This window comes from Danio aesculapii, chromosome 3 (genome assembly GCF_903798145.1).
Source record: "Danio aesculapii chromosome 3, fDanAes4.1, whole genome shotgun sequence".
Lineage (NCBI taxonomy): Eukaryota > Metazoa > Chordata > Actinopteri > Cypriniformes > Danionidae > Danio > Danio aesculapii.
This window is the reverse complement of record NC_079437.1, coordinates 24898737-24923350: the sequence shown is the minus strand read 5'-3', so window position 1 is coordinate 24923350 and position 24614 is coordinate 24898737. Positions and strand designations below refer to the sequence as shown.

Here is a 24614-nt window from a genome sequence, read left to right as displayed (position 1 = left end):
TGTATCCATTAATATTTAAAACCCTTTAAACTATAACATGACTATGAATATTTCCACTAACGAACAGTAAATACAGTCAATAAATGTAAATAAATGCTATAAAAAATATATGTATATATAATAATTTTATATTTATATATTTAATCTTAGGCAATGCACTAACTAAAGTTGACAAATGAGACCTCATAGTTGTTACATGTAATAAATCCAACTTAAGTTTAAAATTGTAAGTTACTGTAGGTGGGCATATGTTTTAGCTCAGTGTTGAGTTTACTCATAAAAACTATTTACCTGCAAGCTTAAAACTGTTTGTTCAATGAAAGTTTTGATTTCATCATTTGAGCGTTTACTTAATGCTCTAAAATCTTTATTTTATCAAAAGTTTATTTTAGCATACTTGAAATATTCCATGGGTCCGATGAGCCACATTGTACTGACAGATATAATGACGTACTGCATGTCTCTGTTTCCAGGGCTGAGCAGACAAACAGTTGCGCAGGTCACAGTTAGTGTGTGTCTGTGTGTTTTTGTGTATATGCTCTTCTGTCAGGATGTAATTGGCTTCAGCGTGTTTCCTGGGACAACACACTTCTGGCTCACAGCAGGAAGATCTTTCCCTCTTCCTTTCCCACCCTGTTGCTGGAAAGCCACCTATAGCTACAAGTGTGCTTCATTAGACAGTGTGTGTGGCGCAATGTGCTCAGCCTTTCAGATTTCATATTCTCACGGTGTCGTCTGAAAACATGTTACTGGCCTTATCTAGACAGCAGAACATCAGACTTTCTTCACACTGCTTTTCAGGATGGATTGCACAGTGACTAAAGTTGTTCACTGTAAAATTAAAGCTGGAGTATATGCAAACCAGTATGCTAGATACAGAGATCTGACTGCTGAATACAAAATGTCAAGACTCTAAACAGCTAATTTTAGTCAGCAAGATTTTTTGGATTTCTCCTTTTTTGGAGTTAGATGCAACACTGGATTTTGCTGTCTGCTTTGACATATTTAATGTTGTGTGTAATAATTATTATTACGATTTTTAATATTATTAATAAATCTGTTTGAAAATAATAATAATAATAATAATAATAATAATAATAATAATAACAATAATAATAATAATAATGCTTTATTATTTATTTTTTTTATATTTATTTAAAAACTGATCATTTATACTCATTGTCCATTTTATTAGGTACACCTTACTAGTACCTGGTGTGGTCTTTTGCTGCTGTAGTCCATCTGCTTCGATGTGTTATGCGTTCAGAGATGCTCTTCCGCATACCTCGGTTGTAACGAGTGGTTATTTGAGTTTCTGTTGCCTTTTTATCAGCTTGAACCAGTCTGGCCATTCTCCTCTGACCTCTGGCATCTACAAGGCATTTGCACCCACAGAACTGCCGCTCACTGGATATTTTCTCTTTTACTGACCATTCTCTGTAGATCATAGAGATGGTTGTGCGTAAAAATCGCAGTAGATCAGCAGTTTCTGAAATACTCAGACCAGCCGGTCTGACAACCACAACCATGCCACATTCAAAGTCATTTAAATCCCCTTTCTTCCCCATTTCTTCCCCATTCAGATCGTCTTGACCATGTCTTCATGCCTAAATGCATTGAGTTGCTGCCATGTGATTGGCTGATTAGAAATTTGCGTTAATGAGTTGGACAGGTGTACCTAATAAAGTGGCCAGTGAGTGTATATACTGTATACATCATATACAAGAACACTAAGATCAACAATAATTGCTATTAAAATAACTAAATAAAAAAATTCACTAGTTAATTTTTTTCTATGATAAAAAATTAGAAAACAATCTCCTTTTTTGCTTTTTTTTCAACTTCTGATATATTAAACTCTTCTCTTCAGTTGACAACATATTCATAAATGATTCTCAATTACAAGATTTTTGTTCCCCATCACATTTTCAACCAAAAATTTAAGCAACTCAAACAGGAACGTTTGTGTGCATCATATGATGTGAACCGAGAAACTGAAATCTCAAGCTGTGCATGTCAAAACATTTCCATATAAAAATATTTAGGCTTATAACAAATAAGATTTGGGTGGCATGATGGCTCAGTGGTTGGCACTGTCACCTCCTAGCAACAAGGTCACTGGTTCGAGTTCTGGCTGGGGCAGTTGGCATTTCTGTGTGGAGTTTGCATGTTCTCCCCGTCTTGGCGTGGGTTTCCTCCGAATGCTCCGCGGTTTCCCCCACAATCCAAAGAAATATGCTATATAGGTGAATTGAACAAACTAAATTGGCCATAGTGTTTGTGTGTGAATGCGTGTGTATGGATGGGTTGCAGCTGGAAGGGCATCCACTGTGTAAAATATATGCTGGATAAGTTGGCGGTTGGCGGTCCGCTGTGGTAACCCTGATGAATAAAGGGACTCAAGGAAAATGAATGAATGAAATAAGATTTATGTATTCTAATTGCATATAATGTTTATCCATTTGTATTATATACTTTTAACATAATTGAACTAATAAACTTTATGTGATCGACATTTGTTAGCTAAACATAGATGAAACAACTAACGAACAAGATTTGTGTAATAATTTCAATACAACCAATGTGTTTTTAATGCTTCTCATAGAATATAGCTAGATATACACTATTTATACCATATTAATATCTTTTAACTGATTAAATTTAATAGTATTAGATTTTAAGAGCTTTAGATTGATTCTAAGGAGTCTGACAAAATACATTTTTAAAAAACTGACAAATTGAATTAAATCAAAAGGTTACATCATGATAAACTTCATCGTGATTTATTACTTTGAGTGTATGATTACAAAGCAATATTGTGATTTTCAAGTAATACTAAATCAAACCACATGCTCAGGCATTGTAAGAATTCAATAAATAGACACTTTAGTTAACAATATATCATACACAGTGCTCAGCATATATAAGTACACCCCTCACAAATCTATCTTTTAAATTCATATTTTTAATAGGAAGCTATACATTATCATATTTGTGCATATACATTAGATTAGTGAGTACTGAAGCCAAATCTGGAGCTTATCTAACAAAATAACTTACGATAACAGTCCAAAAACTAGTACACCCAAATTTATATGTTATAGAAAAATATTAAATACAAAATTTAGTTTAAGTTTTGTAGGTTGTAATTCTTTTTGGCAATATTTTTCTTGAATTTAATTGTATTCTCTTTCAATTTCTAAATACGTTCAGTGACTAAAATATCATATTAATTAATATATCTGTTTAATAAATTTGCTTTGTTTAACTGCACCAAAATACATTGCCTATATTCACTGAGAAATGGATCAAAATACTCATTTTCAAAATGGGGTGTACTCAATTATGCTGAGCACTGTACTTGCATTTATTTTTTCAAGCATTTGCTTGGACTACATGGACATCTCACTCATCAAATCTAAATGCTGAAGCCATGTAATTAGAAAAATTCACCATGTCAGAAGAAGTTTTACGCTGTTATGTATGACAGGCTTGCAGCTGAACAGTGAAAGCGCAGTAAGTACAGATGGCCTCCTGGAGTTTGTAATTTACAGCCGGAGAGCGTGGCAGACTGCTCGAGCTTGGACCTGCTGTGGCGTCTACAGAAAACACACCTCCAGAGTGCAAAACTCATCTCATTTCCTTGACTGCCAGCAGACTCACTGCTGCTTTCTGTTCCTCCGGCAAACTTTAATTAGTAGCTCTAGAAACACCTCATATCAATCTAATCTTGTCAATATGAGTGCTCTGCAGTCAAAGAAGTTCCTCTTTCGCTGTAATGTCTGGACCATTAATGTCTTAGCTTAAGAAATGACTGAAGAGGATGTTTTGAGTTCTGAAAATATGTTTTAAAATGTTTACTAAACTTTTATTTTAATAAATCTGATTGCACATGACATGAGCCCTTTAAAATGATGCAATTTGCAGTCTTTTTTTTTGCAAGTGCTATGCTGAGTTTGGTGTAAAATATGTGAAACATTTAAACATGGAGGAATTTAATAAGCAGTAAATAAAAGCATATTTAAATTGGCCATTTTATTTTAATTGTAGGACATCAAACAAAGTCTGAAAGTGAAAATCTGATTACTGTACTGAAAACAAAACTGCCAAATGAGTTTGCTGCTGAATCTAAATGCAAAATCTTATTGATCAGCTTTCAGAACAACTTGCCTAACAGTTTTTATAACAGAAAACAATGACAAACAAGAAACCTAGTTGGCTTGGTGATACTGTAAAACCATGTATTATTTGCTGTAGCTATCCTTGTTGTTCTACTCTCAGTGGAGGTTCCACTACAAATGTGTTTTACGTCTTATGTCGAGACCCAAATAGTACACTGAGCCAGAGGAAGTTTTCGCAGTCTGCAGCTATTTCTTTAACACAGAATGGTGAAAATGCCTTATTTTATGAGTATATTATTAAAATACTCATTATACCATATTCATGCAAAATTGTAAGAAATGTTAACTATACATACATATATAGAAATATAGACTCTTGTGTTTGATTTTCTTTTGTATATACACGATTATGCCATCACGCTGTTGTATAAACGCAATATCACACTAGTAGCAGTGCGATATGGCTGTATATCAGCAATGATGGGAGGCGTGCATTGGCACGAGCCTGCAGGCGGAGTGCCTTGGTGTTCAACCAGTGACGATAAAAATTTAAAGGATTCTTCTGCATAATGTTTAAAGTTATGACAAAACAAGTGATTTTGCTGACAATTTAAGATTATAAGGATGAACGGCATGAAATGCCATCATTCTACAGAGATTTCCCAGTAATTCTCTGTTCCAATAGGGAGATCACAATAATTAACATTATTATATATGTATATATTAACAATAATTAACCCTGAATATGCCAAAGCAGTGCAAACATTACAGTTAGAAGGGAAAAATGCTAAACACATGCGGGCATTTCTTCTTTCTTTCTTTTTAATGAACTCTGCAGTAATGAAAACAGGAGACTCATTAGAAACAAACAGATGGCCAACCAAAAAGTAACTCAGAATTATACAAAGAGCGGCCAACACAAAACACATACATTCCTGATATGAGTCCCATCTCAAACTCAATACTACAATTACTATTGTAAAAATACAGCACTACTACTGTTTTTTCCTCTAAGGGCTTATTATGCAGTGTCTGCCGCCATCTTGTCGATGGACAACGTCAACCGTCTTTGCTATGCTTGTCTCTCCAAAATTATAATTATTTAAAATAGGCACTATCCTTATAAATAGTCTGCATAGTTGCAATCTAAAAAACTATATTCTTGACTTAAAAAGCCTTTAAAGTAAATTATGTTGTTCAACAGCAGCAATATTTGTCAAACTGTAGAGTGTCCTCTGCTTGTTGCAATATGTGGGCGGAGTAATACACAAGGGTGAAGAGTTAAGAGGCTGGACGAGTTCTGTTATTTGCAGAATATCACATGGCTATCAGCCAATCAGATTCAAGAACCAGACAGAACTGTTGTATAAGGGCTGCAGGATATTGGAAAATCTGACATTGCGATATTTTGTTTTTATAATGTTTTATCATTTTATATATCAAATTGTCCAAAAACATACTAAATAAAATAAAGGACAAATTATACAATAGAACAAAGGTAAAAATCTAATAAACAGTGTGGTTTTCTGGGAATTCTTACAGTATTGAGGTACAGAAAGGCAATAAACATTTTAAAAACACAGCATAGTCTTCATTCTATAAATAAACACAATTAATATTTGCTAAAGTGGCAAACTTTATAATTTCCTGTACCCAAATTGTTTAAATTCACTTAAACTCTTAGTCACAGGGCTTAAAACACATCAAAATAAATAGCATTTACACTATTATATTAGAGTTAAGCTTTGAAATGACTCGTGTTCAGAAATGTGGCTCTTGGTTAATTAAAAATCCAACTTGATAATGCAAATCCTGCGATGTGAGTACTGCAGAGAATATCGCTGCTGAAATGATATATTGTGCAACCCTATTTAAAACTGAAAGCAGTGCCACGTAAACACCCCTTCAGACTGACATTACTGTACTGTAGTCACGCATTGTTTAGCAATCACCCACGTCAACTGTTACACCTTGTAAAGCTCATCCTGAAGGCCTTCCCACAGCATGGAGCTGCATTCCTGTAATTCATTGTCAATGAGGCTTCTTAGTGCCTTTCAAGACCTGTAAATCTCAGCTCGTGAGAGACAATGACGACACCTGCAGTGGAAAAGCACAATCTCTCCGTCCCATGCCACATCATGCTGCGATTCAAGGGAGATTCCTATTTACGGATCATTTGGGATTTGGACCCCTGACTCCAGCTGTGGTGGAACCGATGGCCACACATCTGCAGGCCGGGCCTGTCGTGAGCATGATTTACACAGGCTCGAAAAACAGAAGGAATGCCAAACCGACGGGAAGCGCTCACATTGTGGTCCCCCTCTTTCAAACTGATTTATGTTCCATGGGGAAGCCTATCCAGTCCTGCCAAATTCTTCGGCGTCTGGTGTCCAGTGCCGCTACAAATGTCTTTATCTTTAGCGCTAAACTCCGATCTCAAATGTTTTCCATTCCGTCAATTCCACGTGTCTTCCGGTTTGAACTCTTGAGACGACTTGAGATGGTTTATTGAAGTTTACTGAAGGAACATTTACTCAGGGTGAGTCTTTAAAAATGTACCACGGCTTACAGAACTTCAAGAAATCCAAAGAAGTGGACAAAATGGAAGTGGAGAAAATACTGCCATTGTTTAAAAGTAGAATCACGCTGGAACATAAAGTTTTCCTGCAGCTCAACTTGATAGTACCAACAATACCAAAGCACAGATTCTATTGGTATAGCTAAGATATGTGTCTTGAAATTAAATGATCTGACAAATGCATCATTAAAATAGTCATAATTACAGTCAGCCACCATTTCAAATATCTGAATGTCTCCTCAATTGTAAGTCGCTTTGGACAAAAGTGTCTGCCAAATGACTAAATGTGCATGCAAATAAAAAGCAGTTGTATTCAAATGTAATTAGGTTGAAGGATAAGGGAGAGACATTGCTGTTTATACCTGGTCCCTGAGTTTTTTGTCCACTTTTAACCATAATTTATTCGTAGGTAGGGATACTTCATAATTCAGGTTATGTACATTATGAGCTGTGAAATATGCAATTGTTTTGCAAGTTTAATCTGATGAAATATGCAGGCCATCAGTTTGAAGTTTCTGGAGATGTGGTTCTGAAGTAAGAAATGTCAATAAAAATAAACTATAATAAATTATTTTAGTCCAGTCAAGGATTATCATTATAGTAAGTATTGTGAATTTAAAAATCGTACCAACAGAAAACAATAAATAAAATTATTCTAGAAATTATAGTCTAATATTTTAAAATAAAGATGCACATTTTACATCTAAATATGAACTAAGCAGTGTTTGAAACAGGACTGGTAAGAAAATAATCGGTGCATCACACATTTTATTGTAAACGGCATTTACATTAGGTATTAAGATGCGTTTTTGTCAATGTGACCCAATGTGTTATATATATGCGTTTATTTTTACATCATAGCAATTCTAAAAAAAAGTTATAAATAATATTCTTCATAAAATTATTTGTTATTGGCCACACAACTTAATTTAACATTCTTTTTGTCAGTTAAAAATGACCTAAGCAATATCTAGACCCAATCCCAATTCTACCCCTTAGCCCTTCCCCTTACCACTCGTTTTGTGTGTTCACAAAGGGGTAGGGGTGTCCCAATTCTCTTTAGCTTGAAGGCGTAGGGCTAAGGAGAAGGGGTGAATACCCCTTCAAACGAAGATTTTTTAGGACCACACTCGATACCCATAGATATATACACCAGATATCGCATATGGACTCTGAGCATGCGTCAATAGCGCTGCCACTTTTGTACAGAGCTCCCAGCACAAATGTCATTCAAGCGCACTAGTCAAGACAGTGTGCCAACGTGAAGATGCTGGACTTTAGCGCTGTGTACGGGTGTAGTAATGAGCAAACAAAGCTCAAGGCAGAACATTTCATAAGTAAGATTTAGTTTTTTTACGTTTTTTGTATGTTATAAACTTTTGTGCTTAACTAGTAACGTTACTGATGATAATACAGTCTCTTACTGCACTGACCCTAAGGTAAAGTAGCGCCAACTTGCACTAAATACTAGGCTTATGCTAGCTTTCTTGAATAAAATAAGCAAACAATGCTAAAGAAATATGAAAACAAGATGCTGCTGTGCTAGAAACTTGTATTATTGTCGGCTAAGTGAACAAGTCGCTCATAAAAGAGATTCATTCACAAACGAATCACTTCCTCCGTTAGAATGAGAAGTGAAAGCAGGAGAGGGGGTGTGTTTCAGGACACGGATTAGATCAAACAGAGAGGGTGGATAGTACATTTCCATACACACAAACACATGCTCTTTGCCAGGAATGCCCATGCTGTCACTTATCCATCAATGTAAAAAGTGATGTAAATTATAAATTTCGTAAAAAAATGTTTGCATAATGACCACCGGAAAAACTCCAGAAGATCATAGATATATGTGTATATGTGTATATCTCTGGCTCTAGATGGCCACAGTCCTCCACTGCAGCTTGCTCCCACATTCATTTTAAAGGAGCGCTACCCTGTACTAAAATGGCAGTTCTATTGGCGCATTCCTTCCAATAGACAACAACAGGATAGGCGACATCTAATGTAAATATCTATGACTCGAAACCAAGGGGTAAGAAAATTTCCCATAATACACCAGCCACAACGGCAGATAGTTACACCCGGAAGTAAGAAGATCCACAAATTTTTTTTTTTTTTTTGTCATTATTACGAATTTTTACAACAAACAAACAAACACAAGTTTTAACATATTCATAACCGCGTTCGTGTTTTACTGTCATGCTTTAAAAAAAAAAAAAACTAAATTTCACTATCTAAAATCCATAATCATAACTCCTGTATAGCAGTCCCACAATATTCTGAAACTCGAATAACCTGTCAGAAAAGACTAGTGGCTGGAATGAGCAAGATCTCAGCAAGATCTGAACCAAAAACGACACATCCATGCAAGCATTTTTGATTTTTAAAAGATGTTTAATAGATGTCTAATAGACGTCTCAAAATAGTCACCTTGGCTAAAACAAGGCTAAATTTGGGCTGTCAGTAAAAATCTAATAGACGTCTAAGAATAGGCCAAAACTAGACTAATCATCTAATCTGTCTATTTGACGACTAGTCTCGTTTTGGGCTATTCTTAGACATCTATTAGATTTCCAAAATTACACAGCCCAAAATTAGCCTTGTTTTAGCCAAGCTGTCTACGTTTATATATATGTCCATTAAACACAAAATTGTTTGCTGTGATCTTGTTAAAAGAAATAGGGGACCCCAAAATGAACATTTTCTTACCATTTACTCACTGGTTCAAAACTTTTATGAATTTCTTTGTCTGTTAAAAAAGATATTCTGAAGAAAGTTGGAAACCGGCAGCCATTTACATCTATAGTATAGGAATCTATAGGAACAAAACGTGCTATGAAAGTCAATGGGAGAATATGAATAAGCTTCAGTTCCTTTGTGTTCAACAGGAGAAAGAAACTCAAACAGTTTTGGAACTAGTGGAGGATGAATAAATAATGACAGAATTTTCATTTTGGGTGAACTAAATCCTTTAATGCCAGACGGAAATGTTAAAGCCACCACTTGTGATCAGAAAACATCCATTAATTCTTTCAGGCTAATGTCTTGGTCTTGGTCAGCTCAGCTTTCTAATTTAAAATGTCAGTTTCATGACTATTTTTTGAACTTCCACTTTGACATAATAAATAAAAGTCCCCATCGTCCAATTTGGTGCACAACCCTGGTCGCTCACTGGGAATCAACCTCAAAACCTTACCATTGCTAACGTCATGCCATAGTAGTTAAGCTACAGGAACTCCAGTAAAAGTCCAATTAGATGCATTAAATCATGGATCCAGCAGGATCTCCATACTCCTTGATGTTGCATGTCTTAATTGACCAGGAAATTTCCATGCGAGTTTGGAAAAGCATCTAAGCAGCAGCTCTTTTCCCTCATATTAACAGTTACTCTTACATTCTTCAACACTGTACATGTAACGAAAATGAAAGAGCTGCAAATTAATCACCAATTACTCAATGGGGTGTGTTGCGTTTATGAAAACAAACAGGCAAAGCTCGAAGATAAATCAAATGACTAACAAACGGCACAGTGATTCATTGATGCAATAAGTCAGCGTGGTGCGATGAGTTTCAACCTGGCACATTTCTGCACTGATTGTAGTCCAAGAGGAAACGTACTCTCGCTTAGCAGAACACGCTGTATTTTTGTTTGTTTTCCCAAACTGCTCAGAAGCCCTGAAATATTAGCGCGACTAATGTGTCAGCCGGTGATTTAATTGGAAAATTTTATAACCAATGTTTTCCAGGGTCGCCCGCCCAGGCAGTCAGGGTTACTGTAAAAGCTTGTGTACCCACAGCCGTTCTGGTACAGAAAGTGGTTTAATAACACAGCGCAAGAGTCCTACGAGGAGTCAATAGAGTGTGACATGAAGATACACAGGCCATGAGAAACGAGTTACGATTCTCTAAACAGTTGGACAGTTTCCCTCTGTGATTGCGTAGACTGAAGTAACGGTACCAGTCGGATTCCTGACGGGATATTCCTGGGTCTCTTCCAGCACTCTGAACAAGAGAAATAGCCTGAGATACTCTGGCTGTTATGTATTATTATCCATTACATGTTGTTATCATTGGCGCATATGTACTAGAGATTTTGTTCATGAAAGAGATGGAAACCTGAACATGAATGATTATTGATTTTTTTAACATTCATTCATTCATTCATTCATTCAATCAATCATTTTCTTTTTGGCTTAGTCCCGACAGCGGAATTAGCTGCCAACTTATCCAGCATATGTTTTACGCAGCGGATGCCCTTCCAGATGCAACCCGATTATTATACCATTCATATTTAACATGTTTTTTAACATATGTTGTTTGATATATGTTAATATTTAAACATATTTAGATAGTCTCTACTTTGTTATTTAGTAATACTTAAGCAGGTCAAAGCAATCTAATTATATCCTTTTTTAATTCTTTTAAAACCTGTTTTAACACATTTAATCTGTTTTAATCATTTTTTTAAAATCTTGTTTCCATGTAAAGCACTTTTAATTACCACTGTGAATGAAATGTGCTATATAAATAAACTTGCCTTGCCTTGTCTAATTGTAATGTTGAGCTGATTTGTGATGAATGCAGTAGCAATTTCACAGCCAGTTAGTGGGAGAATAAGCGCTTGCTGTTTTTTTTTTCTATTCAAGCACACGCTGTGGTTTTATTTGCTCAGATTGTATTTGTTGAGACACCGTATATCACTTTCTCCAGGCAACTGTGGCAAGCAGTTACAGAAACAAGAAAGCAGGGAGGTCCGATTGCCCAGCTAATTGGTGCTGGCGAACAATTACAGAGCAGGGCCCATAACAGAAACGTCCCCTTAATTCTCACCCCGTCAGTACATCACAGCACACCCGTGCGAACACAGGCCTGTCCAAAAGACTTTCAAAATGAGAAGCAGCAAACATGTTGAGCCTTTCAATTGTTTGGGATAGAATAGTGCAATAATCTCACATTTCTTAAATCAGAATGAATTAGCCAAACGTTGACAGTGTACCAGCAGAGAAAGCATAACAGTAACCTCCCGAATCCATACATAAAACTTCAAATGTGCTTTTTTTAATAGAATTTTAATCAATATGCTTTTTCAACTTTTGAAAAAAAACCTTACTTTACAATTAAAACACATTGAACTTGAATCATGAATAGTTTTTAATCTGTTGATTTACAATAACTGTCTGAACAATCCTATTCACTAAAATGAATTAGACTTTTCAATGAAAGTCAGCATTTGAGAGAGATTCACTGACTTACTAGAATGATTTCACACAATTCGGCAAGACAAATAAGAGACAGCCACTGGGGTAAATTGATTCACTATAATGACTCAAACATTTCAGTACTGTATAAAAAAGAATTGTTAATATAAACCAGTTGAATTCGACAATCCAGTGCAAAATAATCTGCCAATGTGTTAAGCAAAATAATCTTATGTCAAAAGGAAAAACAAGATTATTTCGCTTCCCTAGTGGCAGATTATTTTGCTTGGTTTAAGGAAAAACTCACTTAATATTGGCATATCATTTCTAAAAACAAGACAACATGTTTTGCTTGCCTAGAAAATGCTTCTTGATATAAGAATTTTTAGACCTTTGGACTAGAAAGAAGACAAACAAATCTAAGTAAGAAAAGCATTTTTTTGCAGTGTAGCGAGATTCATTCAGGATGAATCAATTCTTGAGAATGATTCAAACATTTCAGAATGACGTAAATATGTAGAAAGAGAACGATTCATTAAGTATTATGATGGATTCATTCAGGATGAACTGACTCACTGGAATGTTTAACATTCTGCTACAACATAATAAAGAAAGTATGTTGTTTTAGTATGAATGGATTACAAGAATGAACTGGTCAGGCCACTGCAAAATACTTTATGAGATGGAAAAATCATTCAGGATTAATCAATTCACCAGAATGGTCCAAAACTGTATATTAAAGAAAGAGAATTGTTAGAACAAATTCAGTAAAACCCGTTTAGCGGAATAAGAGGGAGACTACTTACTGGAAAAACTAATTAATTACAGGAATAACTGTTGAAAATTATTTTTGACAGAACAAAAAAGCAATAATCTAAAGCAGAGCACATACTGTACATCCTTTCCAACTAAATATTTATTCTCAAATCACATGACAACTCATCGTATCAACAACCACATTAGCAATTTCTCTTAGATTATGAGTGACTCTTGAGTGACTCTCTTTTTCCTTCGAGCTTACATTTATCAAAGGCCATCAAAAGCATTCCAGATAGATAAATAAGATTTATTATAGTACAGTCACCCTCTTGGAAGCTTTTTTACTTTCCATCATATGGAAAAACAGATGCAGTTGAAATTGAAACTAGTTTTAAGCTCTTAAAGTAGCTGCTGTCTTATGGAGTAGAGTTAAAAAAAAAAAAAAAAATATATATATATATATATATATATATATATATATATATATATATATATATATATATATATATATATATATATATATATATATATATATATATATATAATTATATATTTTTTATATATCCATGCATAAATGTTGGCACCTTTTAAGCATGTGCAAACACTGATAGTCCATTTATCCGCCCTCTTTGGTCTTCATGCACCATTTGGAAGCACTCAGTGGTAACATTAATGGCAGGATTCAGTTCATTTAACCATGTTTATACCATCTCAGTTTAGCCTGATAATTCGACCCATTTCTACACCTCTTGCTCCAGATTTTCAGTTCTCTGAGGATTACCAATCACTCAGCCCCAAAACCCCTGCAAGGCTTTCCTAGTGAGAGGAACTGGCCCCTAATGTGAATAATGGAGCCCTGCTCGACTGAATGTCTTTCACATGCAAAAAGTAGCTTGGTGTGCCTTCCACAATGACTTGGATGAATGGACTTTTTTCCATTTCCATATAGTTAATGCAACTGGTAATAAATCATCTCCTCAATGTCTGATTAACTGAGGCATATTTGATGCTATCAGATGAGAGCAGATAGAAAGGAAAAGCAAGCAAGGGCATAATGTGCATGTTGTACAAATGTACAAAGCAGTTTAATGAGAGGACAGAATGGTGGCAAACATGTATCCTTAATGATTTATAATAAAAAAAATTGTAAAACCATGTTCATTTCTTTCAGAGGACTGGGGAAACAGAGAAATGAAGAACACAAGAAGAGCAATTCATTTTTTATATTACACTTTTTTTAGTCACAAACATGATTAACTGACTTGAGTACAATAAAAAAAAAAAAAACTGCTGGGCTGATTTAACCCAGTGTGTGGTCAAATATGCACAAACCCAACCATCAGGTAATTTAATTTAATTTAATTTAATTTAATTTAATTTAATTTAATTTAATTTAATTTAATTTAATTTAATTTAATTTAATTTAATTTAATTTAATTTAATTTAATTTAATTTAATTTAATTTAAATAATTAAATCAATCACTGGTTTTGCCCATATTTGGCCCAACATTGGTTTAAAACAACCCTGTATTTCATCCTAGCTTCTTTTTAATGCTCTTCTCAAAGTGAAACTTGTGTTGCAATTGGAAGTCTTATGAAAGATAGTGGAAAGAGAGATTATCCAGATCTGGTATGTTATCGCTGTGCTGAGTGGTTGAAGTGTTCTAGGTGTCAGCGGGATAAAACATGACAGCTGCTTAACACTTCTTTTCTGTCTGTGTGTTAGTGAGAGACTGTATCCCTATTTAGGCACACTCAGCTGGAGTGAGTGAGTGTGGCTGTAGTGTCTGTGCAGCGGTATGAATACTTCTCTTCTGAGGTTATTTCAGTTGCTGTGACTGCTTTATATGAATCAGATGAAAATGACAGAGCACTTGATAGGACACCAGGCTGACAGATGAGATGGATGGATGGAACATCTGACAAAAGAAGGATTTTTTGATGGACAGAACAATAAATCAATGACATAGAAGAGGTTGAACAGAACAATGACAATGACAGAACATTTGGATGGATGGATGAATGGATGCATGGATGGATGGAATGACAGAATAATAGAAAGATGGGTGGATTTATGGATAATAGCTGAATATATGGATTAGATAGAATGATAGATGGATGTATGGATGGATGTATGGATGGACAGAATGGCAGAATAATAGACATAATGATTGGTGGATTTATGGATAATAGCTGGATATATTGATTTGTAGAATGATATTGAAAAAGATGGATGGATGGATGGATGGATGGATGGATGGACAAAATGGCAGAATAATAGATAGAACGATGGGTGGATTTATGGATAATGGCTGGAAATATGTATTTGTAGAATGATAGATAGAACAATGGATGGATGGATGGATAGATGGATGGACAGAATGGCAGAATAACAGAAAGAATTATGGGTGGATTTTTGGATAATGGCGGGATAGATTTGTAGAATGATAGAAAGAATGAAGGATGGATGGACAGAATGGCAAAATAATAGATAGAATGATGGGTGGATTAATGGATAATGATATGGATTTGTAGAATGACAGATAGAATGATTTATAAATGGATGAACAGAATGGAATAATAATAGGTAGTATAATGGGTGGATTTATAGATAATAGCTGGATATATGGATTTGCAGATTGAGAGAATGATGGATGGACAGAATGGCAGAATAACAGAATGATGGGTGGATTTATGGATAATGGCTGGATATATAGATTTGTAGAATAATAGATATAATGATGGGTGAATAGATGGATGAATGGATGGAAAGATGGATGGATGGATGGATGGATGGATGGATGAACAGAATGGCAGAATAATAGAATGATGAGTGGATTTGTGGATAATGGCTGGATATATAGATTTGTAGAATGATAGATAGAATGATGGATGGACAGAATGGTAGAATAATAGATAGAATGATGGGTGGATTTATGAATAATGGCTGGATATATGGATTTGTAGAAAGGCAGAGAGAATGATGGATGGATGGATGGATGGATGGATGGATGGATGGATGGCAGAATAATAGATAGAATAATGGGTGGATTTATGGATAATGACTGGATATATGGATTTGTTGAATGGCAGAGAGAATGATGGATGGATGAATGGATGGATGGATGGATAGTTGGATGGATGCATGGATGGATGGCAGAATAATAGATAGAATGATGGGTAGATTTATAGATAACGAATGGATATATGGATTTGTAGAATGATAAATAGAATGATGGACAGATAAATGGATGGATGGATGGACAGAATGGCAGAATAATAAATAGAATGATGGGTGGATTTGTGGATAATGGCTGGATATATGGATTTGTAGAATGATAGATAGAATGATGGGTGAATGGATGGGTGAATGGATGGATAAATGAATGAATGAATGAATGAATGAATGAATGAATGAATGAATGAATGAAGGAATGAATGAATGGATGGAAGGATGGATGGATGGACAGAATGGCAGCATGATAAAATGAAGGATGGATTTATGAATAATGGCTGGATATATGGACTTGTAGAATGATAGATAGAATGATTATGGATGGATGGATGGATGGATGGATGGACAGAATGGCAGAAAAATAGGATGGGTGGATTTATGGATAATGGCTGGATATATGGATTTTTAGAATGATAAATAGAATGATGGATGGACAGAATGGAAGAATAATAGATGGAACGATGGGTGGATTTACGGATAATAGCTGGATTTATGGATTTATAGAATGATAGATAGAATGATGGATGGATGGATGGATGGATAGAATGGCAGAATAATAAATAAAATGATAAAACAATAAAACTACTGCAGAAGGAAAGAACAGAACAATGGATGGATGGGTGAATCAATGAATGGATAGATGGATAGAAAGATTGAAAGACTTATATTTTGACAATGATGGATGGATAGATGGGTGGATGAAAAAACAAGAAAGTACATTCTTTTATAAAACTCCCAAAATTAAATAAAATAAATATGTAACAAAACTGTCCACTGACTCCTAACTAAATATCCACATTGTTTTTATTTAAGACTAATACTCACATGGATGGTAGAACTAGCATAAAATAAAAGTCAGAGGTCAAAGTCATGAGCAGGTGTGTGTGTGTGTGTGTGTGTGTGTGTGTGTGTGTGTGTGTGTGTGTGCAGGATCTGGAGTGAGTACTTTTATAAAGCCATTGTCTTTTAATGAAACGTTGTAAATGGACGGAAGCCCAGAGAGCCAGTGATGTCATTACAATAATAAAGCTCTCTCAGGACACCAGTCAAACAACTACATGATTTCTCCCACCGTGTTAAGGGTCTTCAATGACCAACAAGGGACTGGAAAACACCACCTAAATCATTCCACATCACATCACGTTCAGATTCCACATCAGCAAGAACCACAATCCCTGAAGAGTCCGACAGCAGTAAAGCAATTGTGTGATTGTTCAATAAATATATGATACTCTGTGAGGGTGAAAATGTACGTCATGGTATTTTACAGATAAGCATTTGTTCAAATCAGGGAATGTGATCTCTCAGTCATTTGCCCTTTATTAGGGCAATTTCCTGTAAATTACAGCTCTCAAAAGGAACACGTAAAAATGTATTTTTAAACAGAAACAGATATTTGTGAGAAATGTTCAACTTCTCTCTCTTCTTTCGCCTCTCCCATAGCTTGTCACTGTAACCTACATGCCCGCCGCTGCCGCTTCAACATGGAGCTGTATAAGCTGTCGGGCCGCAGGAGTGGAGGAGTCTGCCTGAACTGCAGACACAACACCGCCGGACGCCACTGCCACTACTGTAAAGAGGGCTACTACAGAGACATGAGCAAGGCCATCTCACACCGACGTGCATGCAAAGGTAGGAAACCATGCAATCAATCTATGTACATGAATCCTTTGACATTTATTTCACAAACAAATCCCTATCAATGAGGAGATATCTCAGGTTATGAAGGACATGGATTCTGATCACTCATGTTTTGACTAGGGTTGTCACGATACTGGAATTCGGTACCAATCAATACTGACATTTTAAAAACATCAATTTCCCGTGAACATTTGAGCGCTATTGACGACATTCTTAAAGAGCGCCGATTTGCCATTGTGTTCACGTGCTTAACAGAAATGACTGGGATTGGCCATGAAGGTCATCAGTTCACTGAACTCACCGCTGTTTACTCAGTGTAACCGCAGATACAGGGACACTGGAGTGTTTTAAAGTCAGCTGGTTTGTCTAAAACAGGGGTGTCCAAACTTTTTGGGGCGAGGGCCAGATGAAAAAAAAAAAAAAAGTTGTCCTGGGCCAAATTTTACATACATCTCACAGACGCACATATACATATATATACATATATATATATATATATATATATATATATATATATATATATATATATATATATATATATATATATATATATATATATATATATATATATATATATATATATATATATATATACACACACACACATATATATAAATATGTGTGTGTGTGTGTGTGTGTGTGTGTGTGTGTGTGTGTGTGTGTGTGTGTGTGTATTATTCTGGAATTATTTTAATTCGTCGTCCAACTGTGTTTCTAGAAAGACTTCTGTTTTTAAAATCTTGAATCTTCTCTGGGCAAATTACAGTTGCAACACTCATCAGACACTCCTATATAAATTCTCCTTCAGTGAAGGGTTTCCTGTGTTGTGCGATTAGCTTAACTACCTCATAACTAGCCAGCGTAGAATTTTCTTGTACTTTATTAGCATGAAAAAACTGCTGTTGTTGAGCTGATAGGGCAGCTGCTAATTGTTTTATTTTTTGATCTCGTTCGGCACCAGTGTAAGAGTTGAAGGCTTGATGTTTTGTTTTATAATGTCTTTTAATATTATATTCCTTCATTACTGCAACTGATTCCTGGCAAATTAAACAGACATATTCCACTGACCTCTGTGAAGAAATATTCTTTGCCCCAACATGACTGAAACTTCCTGCACTCACTGTTGATTTTCCCTTTTTTTGGTTGTGCCATGGCTCACCAAAACGTGATTATCAATTGTTTCCTTCAGTTTGTTTGGTTCGTTTTACTTCATAACAGGAACTGCTGCCTAATTAAAGGCATGTCATAGCGGTGGTTATTTATTGAATTACGTTCATTTTTGTATAGCGGGCCAGATTCTATTAATATTTATAAAAAGCCTCGTGGGCCGCCACAAAACTGATTGCGGGCCGCAGATGGCCCAAGGGCCGTAGTTTGGACACCCCTGTTCTATAAGCTGACATACGAGCGATTCACTGATGAATCGTGACTTTAAAACACTCCAGTGTCCCTTTATCTGTGGTTACACTTAGTAAACTGGTGAGTTTGGTGAACTTATGACCTTTACGGCCAATGGCAAATCAGCTGTGTTTAAGAACGTGGTCCACAGCGCTCAAATGTTAGCAGGAAATGGATGTTTTTAAAATTTCTGTTGCGATTGGTACCGAATTCCAGTATCGTGACAACTCTAGTTTTGACCACTTTGAATCGAATAAGGATGAAGAAATCAGTAAGATAGATCTCTTTATAGACACAGAAACACAACATAAATGCTCAAGTTTTACATGTTTAAGTTTTCGATTTTCAGACCTGAAAGAGATTTGAATATGACAGTGTTTGAACAAAGGGGTTTCCCTGGAAAATGAACTCAGGCCAAAAATACAAGGAAAACTGCCACAGAACTGAGCATATTAACAATAACAGTAAAAGAAGCCAATTATTCACTCAACCGTGAAAGAAAAAATAAATGTCAAGGCACCAGAGATTACACATGTGCTCTAGGCCTAAGAGACCTCATGTTCACACTTAGAGGTCAGGTGGACAGGAAGGCTGTGCAAAACTTACTGAGCTGCCCATGTTGGAAGATTTTTAAAGCATCATAGGAGCACATACGATGTAGACATTGCAATTATAATTTCTATAAAATAAAAAACAAATAATAAAACAAAAACTGTGAACTTGGAATTACAAGTTACCTACAGTGTCAGTGAAACACTGTCCCCGCAAGCTCAAAAGTTGTGTACTGTTCCCAGATTTACATTAGGCTTTTAAAATTGTTAGAGCATTTTTAAACTACTCACACATGCATCTCACCTTCCTTGCTTTCAAATGTTCACACTTAGCTGATGATTGACTTTAAAGCATGTTTGGCATGCTGTCCGGGAGAGAGCCCTGAGCTCATAAGATCCTCGAGCCCGGGGCTCCCTCCCGTTGCAAGGGGGGAGGGGAGTTTGAGCTCAGGTAGATCTCGAGAACTCCCCTGCTGTAGTAACTAATGAACAGATAGTGATTGCTCTTGAGAGATAACTACATACTAGAAGCATGTCTATGGTGCTGATTTGGATTAGTCAATTAACTTAAGTTGCATGTTTTTGGACGGTGGGAGGAAACCAGGTAACCCGGGGGAAACCCACGTGAGCACGGGGAGAAAGTGCAAACTTCGCACAGAAATGTCTGCTGGTTTAGTAAAGCCTGGAACCAGAGACGTTCTTGCTGTGAGGCAACAGTGCTAAGCACTGGGCCACCGTGTCACCCATCTATATAGTAACGTTGCATATTGTAATATACCTGCACATACACTTGTCAATTTGTATATTTGCATTCACTACTTACTTGTATTTTTAAAAAATATATTTATTATCTGTTTTTTGTCCTGTCTCTGTAATCCTGTTGCACCATAGAAGCTCTGTCACGAAAACAAATTCCTCGTATGTGTGAACATACCTGGCAATAAAGCTCTTTCTGATTCTGATCTAGGAAGGAGGAGGAGTAGGGGTGGAAGGGGGGATTCTTTAAAACGAAGATAGCGGTGTAATAAAACTCAGGGTATTTGTAGTAGTTTAGGAGTCGTCTGATTGGTGCATTGAGAATTGGATAATGCGGATCCAGCTGCTAGCAATCATAAGCACGTGATCCTCTCGAAATTAGTTTATAAATAAACTTCACAAAGTATGTTCGAGGGCTGTGTGAATTAACGAAATCGGATCGTGATTTGAAACGTTTCGATTAGCTAATCGCAAGAGGCAAAATATAAATGTATTTATTTCCCTCACCCAAAGCAAATGCGTGACTGCCGTCTGTGTGTGATAGTCTTACTAGACAATTGAGTAAGTGCACACTTTTGTTCTGCCCAATCAGAATTGCGCTATCGAACTATGCGGAACGCCCACAATAACACAAACAGGAAAGCGCGAACAAGTGGGATGATGGCGTCTGCTGCTTCAGAAGCATTAATAGACGACAACCAGCACATAAAAAGCACCACAGACAGCTATATGAAGAGTGTCTTGCTAAAACATCAATTAAAAGTATTGCCAGTGACACTCAATATAGTAGCTAGCAACAGCAAAGTACAATTTCATAGTTGTTTGCAGCCGTTACACCATATGAAAAAACATCACGAAGGAATCAGGAGATAATTAACGCCATAAATCATTATTGTTTGCTCTAGAGAAAAATTTGTTCAATTTCTGAATATTTACAAATAAATTTGAATAAAAGTTGGCGTAAGTTAATATCTTTTCAGTTGCTTTTTTTTACTAACACTCACTGCATTTTAGCAGTAAGAAACTATGACAGAATATTGAGCAAAAGCGTAACTACAAAATTAAATCGCAAATCAAATCGAAATTTGAAATCACAATTAGATATTTTTCCCAAATCGCACTGCCCTAATATGTACCATGAGAAATGACATTAGAAAACTGTCAACACATCATAAAAGGCTATGGTCTGTTAATAAATCAATACCAAATTGTCATCTTAGGCTTTGAAATCCATTAATAATTTATGACATCCCCAACAATAACCATTTGACTTCTTTTTCCCCATGGCGTAAATAGATGATTTTTAAAGTGTTCATAATAACAGGTCATTCATAATTTGGATGTTAAATGATATTGACTTGGATTGTCAGGAGGGTGTACAATAAGTAAGAGATAATCAATGGTTTGCCGTGCGTTAAAGGATTTTAAATGCATGACGTGGATGTGATTAACTACCTGACGCACAAGCAGAAGCGGAACCTGTGCATTTCAATGGAAATAATGCACACCCTCCAGCCAAACAGATTCAAGAATTTCAACAGACCATGGAATAAAATAGTTTAAAGGTCCCATGAAATTAAATTAACTTTTTTAGATGTTAGTATTTGTATTGTTCATTTTTTAGATATCTATAAGCAAGTGTGCTCCAAAACAGTCACAAAAATTGCGTTTAGAAGATATGAAACTGATATCAACATGTAAAGCTTGTAGTTTGTCACTTCTGCCTAAATGGATCAACGGTTTTATTCACATCAACCCATACTACAGTTTCTAATAAAATCATTACTAATCAAATGCTCTGTAGTGTCTGATATGTCCCGCCCCCTTCAAGATACTTTTCATTTGCTTTTCATTTGATGCACTTGAGCTCAATTGTTCTAATTGGCAGAGCGGAGATAAAACAAAACGCTATTGGCGGGGAGGAGCTACAGTATATCCCACCTTCTTTTTCATGTTTTGAATGAGATTACATCAAACATTGAATAAAAATGCAAAAAGCACTTCACGAACCTTTAATGCACAGGTAGTTCCAGTCAGTTTTGGCCACAGTTCGAAATGAATGCACTTCTCCCAAAACGTTAGTAGTAAGCATAGCAATACAGTGACAGTTGCTAGGAGAGCTCATCGTTCGTTTGTGTAATATCGAGGTCACCGACAGGGTGACCAATGAGGATTAACCAACTCACAATTGTGAGCAAAATAGTGGCAAATGAGCTATTAGATATGCCCATGTCATTTACACGAATGCATTGTCTCTGTCTGCTTGACAACTGATTCAATACGGGGACTAGGAAATATCTCATAACTGATGAAAATTTAGTCAAATATTGTGCTGCAAAGAGCAAAACTATTTTTAAATTGTCTATATCTTAGCTAATGACCAAGATATAAGCTGAATAATCAACAGCTTACTATGCGTTAAAGGATTTTAAATGATTTCTGCTTCGCATTGGATGCATCTTTGCCTTAGTGTTGTGCATTTAAAATCCTTTAACGCATTGCAATCTGTTGATTATCCCTTACATATTTAAATGCACTTTAAATGAGGATTGTTATTCATATGGCATTTCTGTTGCTTACGTAGAAATCTCAAATCAGTCACTGTAAACTGCTTGCAACCTAGAGAGTTTTGGAACAGGACCTGATTGAGATAATGAATGAAAAACTTCTGTGGAAGGAAATTAAGCTTGTCCGATAAAGCTGTCCAAAATCAGACATACTATAACAGGTGTGAATTGTTTCATTTTATCCACTGTCGGTTCACAGATGAATTTCACAATGTCAGTCCCTCATGTTCTCCCAATTCGTTCACTCAAAAAGCAATCTGTACTATTGCATGTTTCCCAACATAACTTGTATTCTCATCTGACTCTAGACTGAAAGCTTCCACAGACCGCAGCATAATTGATATGAGAGGCCTCTAACCAATCACTGGGGTAGCTTAATTTTTAGCAGCCTGTCGGGATCCAAAGCACAGATGTGATGGATGGCAAACACTACCCATGTTACATTATCACAAAAGGAATGCATGCGAATCAGCCGAGGTTACAAATGGTTTTCAGCAGTTTCCCCTGCCAGCCAAAACATTTACTCAGGCTATATATGGGATGCTGGGAGGCCTGACGCAAGGGATACAGGCAAGCTAGTTTTACAAAAGCGGCCTCTTATAATGACCTTAACATACAGTATGTGACCAGTAGGGTCAAAGCTCGTCCGGGAAATACTGAAGAGTTCTAGCCACCATTGTCATTGCTTCACATGTCTCAGGTGACAAACTCCTCAGCATGCTGACGTTGTATAGCAGACTGCTGTATTTATTGTTCATGTCAGCCAACCATCTCACTATGTTTGTTTTGGATGGAAAATGCAACTTCATGCCAGACGCTTACGCAAAATTATGCAGGGGGTCATTTGGGGGAAAAAGCAATATTAGTAATAAGGTCACACTTTATTTTGATGGTCCGTTTATTTCATTATAAGTAGACTGTTACGGTTACGGTTGGGGTTAGGGTTAGTGTAATTGACATGTGCTTGCAAAGTTTCTTATAGTTAGTTAAATGTCTGTTGTAGGAACATTATCAACAGATATTAAGCAGAAAGTCTAATAATACTCAAATGGACCATCAAAACAAAGTGTTACTGTATATAACGAAATGGCGGAGCACCTACAGTACAAATGAGAGCCAAAACCAGATTAATTGTTAGTCGCTGTTTGAGAGACTTCAGTAAACAATTTCACCAACAACAACTACAGCATTTCTTTCTCTCTCACCATTCCAAAAATGTAATCATTTTACTCACTGTAAGGATTATGAAATTCCTCCAATTGAATGTAATTCAGATAACTTATAGTATAAATTATTTTTACCTTTTTATACTTTTAGTTTTAGTTTTACAATGAAACATTACATAAGTTTAATAATTGTATTTTACAGTAATAATAACACAAATAACAAAATTATGTTTTAAAACACAAAAATTGTAAAAATATTCTTTTTTTTATTCAGATAATGCAGTGCTGTCTTTATAACCCAAAGGAATTTGATTTGAAGAACAAATTATTTTCAATGTTTTTTAAATGTGAAGACAACTTTTTTTTAATTACACAAAATAAAAGTCCACATTAAAAATGACTCTAAAATCATAAAATAAATTTACATTTTAACATTTATTTTAAAAAGCTAGAGATTTTGTTTAAATTTTGTTTTGGGTTGGGTTTAAATATTTTTATCATTATAAATTTTAGCAGATATTCACTTGAAAATACACTTTTAAAAAATATATATAAATATAAAACTTACATTTTAATAATTAGACATTTGAAAAGAAAAACAAATAAATAAAAGAAAGAAACAAACCAAAAAAACAACAACGAA

The 24614-nt window shown here is 35.6% G+C and overlaps 1 protein-coding gene across 2 annotated transcripts in view; it reads left to right on the top strand.

Annotated features, from left to right (window-relative positions):
• The window catches only part of ntn1b (netrin 1b), an 89109-nt gene that overhangs the window by 22048 nt on the left and 42447 nt on the right, over positions 1-24614 (top strand). For both annotated transcript variants that reach the window (XM_056453476.1, XM_056453475.1), the window contains exon 3: positions 17336-17524. In XM_056453476.1, the coding sequence (XP_056309451.1) occupies positions 17336-17524 (189 nt within the window). The remainder of the gene's footprint in view (positions 1-17335; positions 17525-24614) is intronic.